We start from the raw sequence: 12,415 nt of genomic DNA, 5'->3' as shown, positions 1-12,415 counted from the left end.
CCCTGTGGTCTGTCTGTGCTGTCTCATTTATCCTATAAATGTCATTTCCTTAGTGCCTTAAGTAAACTTTTTACTCCAACGGACAAAGCACATTTTAGATGAGTAAGTGTGTGGGCTAGACAAGGACCAGGATTTTGGAGTTTGAGTGAGAGCAGGAAGGGTAATGTTGAGAGTTGGTCAGAAAGCCAGTGTCGTATCCAGCAAATGGACCAGAAGGACCAGGGATCTGTGTTGGTGGCCAGTGACGGTCTGGGGGCTACCGTAGTCTCAGGGCCTTCCCTCCCTGCTGCTTTTTTTTTTTTTTTTTTTTTTAAGTAAGCTTCATACCCAGTGCAGAGCCCAATGCAGGGCCTGAACTCATGACCCTGAGATCAAGACCTGAGCTGAGATCAAGAGTCGAACACTTAACTGACCAAGCCAGCCAGGTGTCTCAGGGCCTATCCCAAAGAAGGAAGTAGTAGCTTCTATTAGAGATTTGCAGGGCCCAGGACACAGACAATGGTCTTTCTCAACAGTGAGAATGCACAGGTCAATTAGCTAGCTAAACAGTTACCAGCGGTCCATTCTCATTTAAATTTCAATAAGTAAGAATTAAGCAATAAATATTTAACTTGTACACTTACGCCTCCTAAATAACTAACCTGGAATTTGCTTCCGGTTTCATCAGGATGAGAACCTATCACTGGAGGAGTAAATAATTCATGTCTGTGTGTCCTCTATAAAAAAGACAGATTCACATGAATTACTGAATCAGACATTTTAAACTAAAATTCATTAAAACAGTACTCTGACAAAATCTTGTCCTTAAATGAATGTTAATATTGCCTATTCTCAATAAATTTGAAAGCCCACATGTTTTAATATACAAATACCCAGAAGTGTAATTTGGAAAATAAAAAAATTATTTCAAAGAATTTTTTTTAAAGAAAAAGCTCTATCGTATAGCTGCCAGCAGCACACTCTGGACTGAGTGTCAATACAAAGTATGTATGAAGACAACAAACCAAGGGTCACCCTCAAAGCACAGGGGTTTGTGAGACAGGAAAGTAGAGGGCCACCATACTACGAAGGACCCCAGGCAAAAGGGGGCATTTAACGAGATCCTAAGTGATAAATAAGACTTTGCTAGTGAGAAACCATATGAGGCTGAGACAAGACATTTCAGGCAGAGGATGGGATGTGTCACAAGAAAGACTTACAAGAGTAAAGGAGTGTTTGGGAAGTGACGCAAAGTGTAGTATAGTTGGAATCTGAGGTACACAAAGCAGAATGTCAGACAGGGCAAGAGATTAGCTGGAGCCTCTATTTGGGGAACCATATCCCCTGCCCCACTGTGGTCCATGTGGTTTAGGCAAGGCTGGTGTCTCTTCCCCCTTCTATAAACAGGCCTAGTGAATAAGTACCCCACCTGTTGGCCAGTGAATGGTCCAGGCTCAAGCTAAGAGCCACTAAGAGACCTTTGCTAGAACTACCAGAAGAGAGGAACTTTCTCCAAGTGCAGCTGAGGCTACTAGGGGCCTCTGTCATCTCGTAGGGAGAACCTGTTTGAAAGTAAAATCAATTTTTATAAAATTGCCAAGAGATGGAGACAGGTAGATGCCTCAAGACGTGGGATATCCTGGATCCAGCCATGCTTGAAACTGGTGGACCTCCAGACCTCTCCACAAGTCAATAAATGCCTCTTTCTGTTTTAGTCAGTTTGAATTTCTGTAACCTCCAATAAAAGAGCCCTGACGATACCGACTTTACACGCTAAGTCAGGAAATTTATCTGGTAGACAATAGAAAACAAAGATATTGAAATAGGATAAAAATAACATCAGATTTGCTTATAGGAAGATAACTGTGATAAAATGTGAATGGACGAAAATGCAATGCTTTCATTTCACAGATAAGAAAAAATGAGGCTCAGAAGGGTTACGTGACACACCCAAAATAACATGATAGGCTTTAAAATCTAATTTTTAAAAAGAAAGAAAAAAGAAATGTGGTATTTACTTGGGCATCTTCTCTGTGAACAGCATTGTGCCAAGCAAGTGTGGCAGGGGAAATACACAAGGAGCATCTCATAACGGGGATAAGCACCCCGAAGGCAAGGCAGGGCCAACTCCAGTAAATGATGCACAAGACAGACTGACATAGTCAGTGCTTTAAGGCAGAAGGAGATTGCATCCGACTCATCAAGAAGAGTTTCAGAAAAGAGGAGGAATTTGAGAAGGTTAGGAGGGTTTCAATAGCAGAGAAAAGTGGGAAGGGAAGAGCAGCCCAGAGAGTGAAGAATAAAAGCAAAGTTACAGAAGGAGAAGAAATGAACAATAGTTATGTTTCATTTTTCGCTCTAGTATGGTACAATTAGAGGAAAAGTAGAGATTTTGGCCAAAAAGGTGCGATGGAAGATCTCAAACACTACATATATATAGTTTGTATTTAATTCAATAGGCAATAAACCTCCTTGAAAGACTGCAAAATCATGACAATATCAGAGCTACACATCAAGGAAGACTGATCCGGCCACATTATGTAGGTGATGGAAGGAGAGGACAGGCATCCTCAGGGTTCACTTTCTTCATCCTTTTTTTTCAACGTTTTTTTTTTTTTATTTATTTTTGGGACAGAGAGAGACAGAGCATGAACGGGGGAGGGGCAGAGAGAGAGGGAGACACAGAATCGGGAAAGGGCTCCAGGCTCTGAGCCGTCGGCCCAGAGCCCGACGCGGGGCTCGAACTCACGGACCGCGAGATCGTGACCTGGCTGAAGTCGGACGCTCAACCGACTGCGCCACCCAGGCGCCCCTCTTCATCCTTTTTCAGAGCTTACTCGCGCTGACCATCCTGTCCTTAAAACCTTCTCCCGTATACCACCACCCTGGCCTGGCCCCCACATTCTCCTTTCTTCCCTTCTCTCCCCACCACCCCATAGGGTCTCACCCATACCTGCAGTTCCATCCACTCCTCTGGGCAGATGCCCCCTAAATCTGTCTTCCCACATCTCTTTCTTTAGCTCTATATGTACTTTTCACCTGATTTCCCACTGACAACCTTAATTCAAAAATGTTTAAGACAGTACCTGTGTCATCTGAATCATCTTCCCCAAACATTCCCTTTTTCTTATTTGTTACCATGTTATTCTACTGTCCTACTCTCTGACTCAAAACCTTAATCATCTCTGAGTCTTTACTCTCTGCCTTCCCCTTCACATCCACTCTGTCACCATGAATGATGGCTTCCACTGCTCCAGTGTGGTCCCCTGTCTACAACCGTTGCCACTTCCTTCCCCCCAGCTATCATTTATGGCAGGACTAATAACAGACTCCTCTAAGGCTTCTCTTCCATTCTTTGTTGTTGTTTTATTTTTAATGTTTATTTCTTTTTGAGAGAGAGAAACAGAGCATGAGCAAGGGAGGGGCAGAGAGAGAGAAGGAAACACAGGATGTGAAGCAGGCTCCAGGTTCTGAGCTGTCAGCACAGAGCCTGACACACGGCTCAAACTCACGAACTGTGAGATCATGACCCGAGCTGAAGTCGGATGCTTAACCGACTGAGCCACCCAGGCGCCCCTTCTCTCATATTTTTAACCCATCCCCAAATCTGCTGGTAGAGAAGGGCTCAAAAAACCCAGCTGTGATGGAGTCTCTCTGGTATTCCAAGGCTCCTTGTACCAAGAAAACAGAGTCCCAAACGCCAAGAGTGGCATCCACAGCACTCTGACCATCTGGCTCCCGCTTGCCTTTCCAAACCAATCCCATGCTGCTCTTCTTCACGAGCCTTCCTCTACACACAAAAATGGACCCACTGCTTATCATTTCCTGCAGAGTTCACTCTTTCCCTTTGCTGTGTCTTTGTTCACACTGTTACCACTACCTTTTCCCCATTTCACAAGATCAAAGCAACCAACACCCTGATTTTCCCAATGAATACATTCTGTTTATATCTCTTTTACAGCACATAAAACTCTACTTTATATCTTGTTTGTGCAAATGTCTTTAACTTCATAGACTGTAAACTGCACAAAGCTAGCATAGTGTAGTAGGTAAAGGCCAGACTCCAGAGTCAGATCAACTGGGTTCAAATCCAGTCTGTACTTACTATATGTGATCTTCGGTAAATTTCCTAAATTTATCTAGGTCTCAGTTTCCTCATCTGTAAAATGAGGATAATAGCTTTTATACCTACACTGATGTTGTGATGATTAAATGAGGTAAGTAATGTCTGTAACATACTGGACACAGTGCTCAGCATGTTAAAAACCAGTAACAAATGTTAGCTATTTTTATCATCACATTTGTTAATTGTTAATTGTATCCTCCATCTGGTCTCAAACACAGGCCAATAACAGTCTATTGAACAAGCTTTGGACCACAAAATTCCATCCTTTAAATTAACTCTGAGTGTTACCTAATCTTAAACAGTCTCATTTTCTACCCTCAGCTTACCTGGTGCAAAATAGTATATCGTTCACGAAACAGCTCTGCTTTATCTCTTGCTGTTCCAAATAAATTTGGTGCAGGGTGGTTGGTCATTAATAGACTAGAAAAAAAAAGGAATGCTTATTTATAACTATCACAGTATACAAAGGTAGGCCAAAAATGAATCATGGGCTGTATGCCTTCTGAAAGAAATGTCCATCTGAAATTAGCTTAAAATCAATATACTTACGGAAGAAATTTTTTTCTTTCTGAACTGTATACAAAGCGTGGAATATCAAATGCTCCTATGATATTGAAAATATGTTCCCTGAAAAACATCCCACAAAAACACAGATCTGATTTACTAACACATACGAATTCTAGGTGAGCACAAAAACTTGTATTACAATCTTATGGCATATAAATTAAATATACTTTCCACAGGTCATATACACAATTTCTTTTTTTTTTTTAAGTTTATTTATTAAGTTTGAGAGAGAAAGCGAGTGAGAGAGTGGGGGAGGAGCAGAGAGAGAGGGAGAGAGAGAATCCCAAGCAGGCTCCACAGTGTCAGTGCAGAGCCCGACATGGGGCTCGATCCCACGAACTATGAGATCATGACCTGAGCCGGCACCAAGAGCTGGATGCTCAACCAACTGAGACACCCAGGCACCCCCACAATTTCTTATAGTGTCATAATATGGGGGTAAAATTTTCCTTTCAGAGACAAGAAAGCATTGCCAATACTCTCAAGAAAAAAAAATCAAGCTAACTTTTTTTTTAATTTTGAGAGAGAGAGAGCACAAGAGCACACACAAGTGGGGGAGGGATACAGAGGCAGAGTGGGGGAGAGGGGGACAGTGAGTGAGAGAGAGAGAGAGAGAGAGAAAAAGAGAATATGAATCTTAAGCAGGCTCCAAGCTTAGTGCAGAGCCCCACTCGGGCTCAATTCCACAACCCCAGGACCATGACCTGAGCCAAAATCTAGAGTCAGAATGCTGAACCAACTGAGCTATCCAGGCGCCCCTAATCAAGTTAACTTCTTTTTCTTTCTTTCTTTTTTTTTTTAGTTTTCTTTGATTTCCAAATCTCTTTCTTTTGCTTTCGTTCTTTTTCAAAACATCTTTATTTATTTTTTAATTTACATCCAAGTTAGTTAGCATATGGTAAAATAATGATTTCAGGAGTAGAATCCAGTAATTCATCCCCTATGTATAACACCCAGTGCTCATCCCAACAAGCGTCTTCCTTAGTGCCCCTTACCCATTTAGCCCACCCCCACCTACAGCCCCTCCAGCAACCCTCAGTTTGTTCTCTATATTTAAGCATCTCTTATGTTTTGTCCCCCTCCCTGTTTTTACATTATTTTTGCTTCCCTTCCCTCATGTTCATCTATTTTATGTCTTAAATCTCACATATAAATGAAGTCATATATTTGTCTTTCTTTGACTAATTTCACTTAGCATAATACCCTCCAGTTCCATCCACGTTGTTGTAAATGGCTAATCAAGTTAACTTCTAATTAAGAATGTCATCTGTTGAAAAAGAACATGTACGTATAAAATAGTTATGTCTTAAAAGAAGTCTCTCCCCCTGGGTACTACTTTTATGAGCTATAATATTAAAGAATATCATTTCCAACAATTTTCTAATCCAAAATTATGCAATGTTATGCAAAAGTGTCCCAGGAACCAGGTATAACATAGAAAAAGAGCCCCCCCCCTCCCAAATACTGGCATATTCTTGACACAGTGTTAGAGAAGGAAATTCAACAAAATAACTTCCTTTCAGTGTTAATAACATAACCACATTTGAAAGAGGTTTCAAAAAAACTGACAGCACTATTGTAGAAACAGTCCAACCTAAAAAAACCTTCCCTAAAATTTTATGTTAATCTACCAGATTGAATATGGTCAAAAACATTCTTGCTGCATTGGTGGCAGTACCTAGCGTAGAGCAGCCTAGAACGGGTGGACGTGAAGAAAACCTAGATTCCAGGTACAGTGCTGCTATTTTCTAGCAGATCGATCTTGACAGGTTACTGGGCTTGTCACGCCACCTCTTCATCTATAAAAACGAAAGCCTCTCTTCTGTGATAATTAGTAACTTTCTGACAACTGAAATTGCAAAGACTGTTTACCTTTTAGTCCCACTGGACCTCCACATTGGCTAACTGTGGCATATAAAGGGCTAGACAGAAACAACAGTTAACTCAATGCTTATTTTATGATTATAATCCTTACACTTCCATACAGTCATTTTGGATTTCTGTTGATGGCTGTACCCGAGTATCTTAAATAATGAGTTTGCAAAGTTAAAATTAAAATTCTTCAGTTTTCTTTGTTCTTATCAGCTCTACTATGGTAACGACTCTTTTCAATGATCTCCATTGCCCCAAAGAGGAAAAAACTGTTAAAGTTATTACTCTGTCCATTTCCCCAGTTGTTTTCCTCCCAGTTAAACCCTGTGAATCTAGAAAGAAGTCATATTCAAAAGAGGAAAGGGAGGGCACGGGCTCGTTTGTGGTTCAGTCAGTTAAGCGACCGACTTTGGCTCTGGTTGTGATCTTGAAGTTCGTGAGTTCGAGCCCCTCATCGGACTCTCTACTGTCAGCACAGAGCCCACTTCAGGAACTCTGTCCCCATCTCTCTTCCCCTCCCCCACTCTCTCTCTCCTTCTCTCTCAATAAACATCAAAAGAGGAAAGGAAAGATGGACGCTTGGAAATAAAACCCAGAAAAATTACTGCCATATGAATTTATCAGCTCTAATAGCATGACTTAGTGGCAAGAATCAAAAAACTAAGGTTCCACCCTCTTTGCTATTCACCATGTGACCCAACATAAGTCGCTGAACTCTTCTGGATGCAGCACTTTCCTAAGAGCAAAAGCAAAGTATATGTCTAAATATTCAATTCAATCCAGGAGTAGCATGCAGAATATAAAGTCAGATCAGATGGGTAGTGGCAAAAGTTGGTAATGGCATAAACAAGACTCTAATCTCAAATCTTAGGGAAAAAATAGTAAAGATGAGTCATTTAATGAGGTTTATAATGCAAACTATCAATTAAAAAGAAATACCAAGAAATAACCACTGTACAAATGCTGACCACTAATTATTTCCCCAAGAAAATAATTTAAAACAAGATTCATAGCATCTCCGGCACGGGGGAAGAGTTCATTTTATCCACATACATAGTTTCATCTACAGACTGACTGCATTCCTGGACTGCTGCTTCCACTACAGATCGTTCAATCATGTTTGATGACACTGAAAAGAGAATTTAAAGTCAAATTTTAGAAACAGACAAAAAAATTACTTATTTCCACAGGTAGCTTTTTTCTTAAAAATAATCTGCAAACACCAACCCTGAGATTCTCATTACCTAGTTCTTATGACAAAGGGTTAGGTCAGAACAATAACAAAAGCCATATCTCAAAAACCTTAAATCTTCTACACCCAAAGACACTTGTGGTATCATAATACAAGTCAAATGCCTTACTTTTCTAAATACTGTTTACTAACAAATTCAGTTATGCAAACACTTCTGTAAACTCCTAGGATTAAGAAGGTTACATTAGTATAACTTTCTATCACAATTGCTATGTTTCCATAGGCACGATAGTAACAATTATAACAGCAACCACTTATTAAGCCCTTAGTAAAACGTGACACTATGCTCAGGACTTTACAAGCATTATTTCATTAGATTAGATGTCCTTATGGATAGATTGTTGTTTATATGCTCATATCTTAAAAGGGGGAATGGGTGCCTGGGTGGCTCAGTTGGTTAAGCGTCCAACTTCAGCTTCAACTCTTTGTTTCCCCCAAACTTTTAGGAGTACTGAATCTAAGTAAGACAAAGTAGAAAGCACACAGAGAGACAAAAGTGACCATGAGGACTAGATCAAAATCAGGAGTCAAGTGCTGGAAAGCTGGCAGTAACACAGCTCCTTGAGTGGGAAGAATTTTAACAGCCTGGGGGGGGAATGTCCTGAGTTCCAACAGAACTAGAGGTTACCCCTTGGGAAGAAGTGCTACCTACCATGCATGTGTCTCATAACGCAGGAAAATTTTAATAGGGAATCTTCAGCTTCCACTTAAATCCATAAATCTAACTGAGGACATAGAACTCTAGAAATGATTTAAGAGCTATCGGAAAATGTTACTTACAGGGTTGCTTTTCAACTGCATCAATGATCTTTTCCAGCACATCTTCAAGTTCTATTTCACTGATAGGTGTAAGAGCTTCTGTGAGGTACTTAACAGCTTCACTGAGAAGGAAAGAAAAGATGAGGCATGTCATTGGTAATTGAGGCTACAAGTTTGATGCCAAAAACTGGCACTTATCAATCTAGCACTGAAATTAAGATCTACTCACTCCTCTCTGCAAGTAGTGCTCATCTCTCCTGCCCTTTCTGAACAAATTCTTCCTTCTATCCCCTGCCAACAAAACCATTCTTAAAGCCCCAAATCACAACCTTCTTTTAAGAATGCTTCCTAGGCATGGGGTGCCTGAGTGGCTCAGTTGGTTAAGGGTCCAGCTCTTCATTCTGGCTCAGGTCATGATCTCACAGTTGGTGAAACTAACCCCCAGATCAGGCAGGCTCTGTGCTGACAGCGCGGAGCCTGCTTGGGATTCTCTCTCTCCCTCTCTTTCTGTTCCTCCCCTGCTCTCTTTCTCTCTCTCTCAAAAATAAATAAACTTAAAAAAAAAAAAAAAAAGGCGGCTTCCTAGGCCAGCTCTCTCTGCTGCAATCTCCCCTTCCTTCTGAATTGTTAAAATTCCTATACATCTCAGGCTGATACATCACATTAGCTTTGTACTATTTATCACCTTACATTTTTTTTAATCTCCTTAGATTTAAGGAAGACTTCATTTGCTTCAATGTCCTGAACACAGCAGACACTTAAGCATATATTTATTAACTTGATAATGCATTTGCTTAAATTCTAGTAATTTCATCGTTGTTTTCCATTTTAAAATTTAAAAATTAGACTAGAAAAAATTATGATATATGACTAGTCATAGAAGCAATGTTCATATTGAAATCACATGAATCCCCCCCCCATGACTCCAAAAGAACTCAATAAAGCTGAACTTTAAAAAGAAAAAAAAATCTGCATGAATCCCTGATTTAAATGCCAAGAGGGCTCAGAATGAACACTGTCTAAACAATTAGCTAATTGCATGCCATTCTGTGTTTGTAGCACACAACTTCACACTTCACATCAATGTTATTGTTATAGTCACCCCACTAATTGTTTTTATCTTGGGTTGCTTATTGATTGTTTCATGTGTGGGTATTACCTCTCCAATTTATCATAGATAAATTGGTCCTTGAAAACTGGAACCATGCCATCCTTTGGCAGAATGCCAAACAAATTTGAAGGTGATCCATTAGATATTTAATGACTAAGTCCCTAAAGTCACACACATTTTGGGTGAATTGGGACAGCTCTTAGGATAGCTCAAAGCCTATAGACCTATAGAGGACCTGGCCCCTGCCAAATCTTGTTAGGCTCCCTCAGTGCTCTCCTGCCTCAGAGACTTTAAATGGTCATTTCTCCCCACTCTTTTCTTCATCTAGTGAAGTCATCTTGAACAGTCAGCTCAAACCACTTCCTTAATGATGGACTTCTTTAACTCTAGAGTAGTTACCTTGTTGTACATTATCAGAGCGCTACTTTCCTGGGACCTTTTTAAAGTTGAAATTAAATAACTGAATTATTTAATATCCATGGTAGAAAGACTTCTAAGACAACCCCTAATAATCCAGGCCTCCTGGTATTCACATCCATGTGCAACCCTTCCCCTTGAGTATGGGCTGGACCTCGTAACTTGCTTCTAACAACAGAATATGGTAAAAGTAATGGAACATTTTACTGTATTGCAGTTTTAAAAGAAAAAATTTTAAAGCAACAAGATGTCACAAAACTCTCTCTTGCTGGCTTTGATGAATTAAGCTGCTATACTGGAGAGGACCACATGGCAAAGAACTGAGGGTAGCCTTCGGCCAACAGGCAGCAAGGACTGAGGCCCCAAGTCTAATAGTTCTGGAGGAACTGAATCTTGCCAACCACTGAATGAGCTTGGAAGCAAATCTCGCCCAGATGACCTTTGAGATGAGAGACTGAGAGGCCCTGAAGCTGAGGACCCAGCTACGCCTACCTGAATTCCTGACCCACAGAAAACGTGAGTTAGTAAGTGTGTGCTGTTTTAAACCTCTAAGTTTTGGGGTAATTTGTCACACAGCAATAAATAACTAATACACTATCTACCCCCAATTTCCACAGTGTCTTTCTCTTGTACTCCTTGCTCCAGCACAGTGATCTTATGATAGACTAAAGCCTGTAAAGCTATACAGATCTGGCCCAGATCCTGTACAGATAGCATTTCAGTGTATTTCCGACTAAATTCATTAATGAATGACAGCTTAACATTCTAAGGGAATAAATTCTAAGGGGTCAAATTCTAAGGGAAAAGAGAACAGTTTATTGATCAATTGCTCATATTTTCAAAATGTCAGAGACGAACTGAACAAAATTCATTATTTTCTCTCCACCCTTGCCCTTGTTCACCACTAATCCAAAAGCAAAGTTAAAGTCTCGTAAAAGTCGAGGTGTCTGGGTGGCTCGGTCAGTAGCGCATGTGACTCTTATCCTTGGGTCTTGAGTTGAAGTTCCTCCATGTTGGATACAGAGCCCACTTAAAAAAAATTAATTAATTTAAGAAAAAGTCTCATAAGGGGCGCCTGGGTGGTTCAGTAGGTTAAGCGTTGGACTTCGCTCTCAGGTCATGATCTCACCACGGTTTGTGAGTTCAAGCCCCACACTGGGCTCTCTGATACCGCGTGGAGCCTTCTTCGGATCCTCTGTCCCCTTCTCTCTCTGCCCCTCCCCTGCTCTTCCTCTGTCTCTCTCAAAAATGAATAAACATTAAAAAAATTTATTTTTAAGTTTCATAAAACTCATTATTCCAAAACCAAAAACTTTCCACATACAGCAAGAGCGATCAAAGCCTGGTACAAAAAAAGTACATTCTATCCAGCAGGTATTTAAATATGTCTGTAAAAAACATTGTATTCTAAAAGACAACAACAACAACAACAAACAGATTTAGTGAAGAAAATCTTAACAAGAGTGCATTCTGTAGGGACTAGAAAACATGATTATGGCCAGGAAACCTGACTATCGGAAAAGTTCCAAAGGAAATGTTCAAGGGGGTTGGAGGAGGAAGACCTAGGAAAAGATCTAGTAACATGCTTCAAATTTAGCCACTTCTTAACTCTCTAGGAATTGTCACTCAGGAGTAATGCCTAATCCAAAATTTAGAAAGGGGAGGGCTCACAATTTTCTCAAAACTGTAGGTTGATAACTATGGACACGCATGTGGGCTTTCCCAGGTTGCTCAACTGACGACTCGGTAACTACGTGTAGTCGCTCTATTATTCCCATTTTGCGGAGGCAGAGACTAGGCGGGACGCGTGGGGGGGGGGGGTGGAGAGGGGAGGGAGACGGATACCGAGAGGCGCTCAAGTCACAATGCCAAAAAACCGCTGCTGCGACACAGCCGCTTCTCCGGCTCCTTGTGGCACTTTGCAGGAGGAGACCGTGTCCCACCGGGGAGTAACGTTTCGATTCCACGCGAACGTCGGGAAATCGAAGTCCTCGAAGCCTGTAAGACCCTGCCAGATAGATTTAACTCTAGACTTTTTCAAGGGTCTCTGTAATTTAAGGCCAAGCCTACGATCGGCGCGCGGCGCGTCCCTCTGCCCGGCGCGGTCGCCTGACCCTGGCCCTCCTGGTCCTTCCCGTAAACTGCCCCCAGGGAGACTCACCCCCGGAGCAGCAAGCCACGCAGCTTGAAGGCGGTTACTGCCCGGTTCCTCAGCCGCTCAGGCGCCATGTTCGCGTTTTGGCGCCACGGCCGCTGCCCCGCCCCTGCCACGCCCCTTCCCGGGATCGCCCCGCCCCCGCGCGGCCGCCGCCCAGGCTTGGGTGCCGCAAGC

General features: G+C 41.6%; 1 protein-coding gene across 1 annotated transcript in view; it reads right to left on the bottom strand.

Annotated features, from left to right (window-relative positions):
• POLE2 (DNA polymerase epsilon 2, accessory subunit) overlaps nucleotides 1-12,313 on the bottom strand; it is a 30,789-nt gene extending 18,476 nt beyond the window's left edge. The window contains exons 1-6 of the mRNA XM_047079715.1: nucleotides 12,245-12,313; nucleotides 8,577-8,677; nucleotides 7,598-7,673; nucleotides 4,655-4,732; nucleotides 4,432-4,525; nucleotides 642-716 (exon numbers count right to left, since the gene is read on the bottom strand). Of these exons, the coding sequence (XP_046935671.1) occupies nucleotides 642-716; nucleotides 4,432-4,525; nucleotides 4,655-4,732; nucleotides 7,598-7,673; nucleotides 8,577-8,677; nucleotides 12,245-12,312 (492 nt within the window). The 5' untranslated portion in view covers nucleotide 12,313. The remainder of the gene's footprint in view (nucleotides 1-641; nucleotides 717-4,431; nucleotides 4,526-4,654; nucleotides 4,733-7,597; nucleotides 7,674-8,576; nucleotides 8,678-12,244) is intronic.
• Between the last annotated feature and the right edge of the window lie 102 nt (nucleotides 12,314-12,415).

The sequence above is a fragment of the Lynx rufus genome, unplaced genomic scaffold, assembly GCF_022079265.1.
Source record: "Lynx rufus isolate CCGP_SWC_20201006 ecotype Redwood Valley unplaced genomic scaffold, mLynRuf1.p SCAF_17, whole genome shotgun sequence".
In the NCBI taxonomy this organism is placed as follows: Eukaryota; Metazoa; Chordata; class Mammalia; order Carnivora; family Felidae; genus Lynx; species Lynx rufus.
This window is presented reverse-complemented; position numbering and strand designations above follow the sequence as displayed.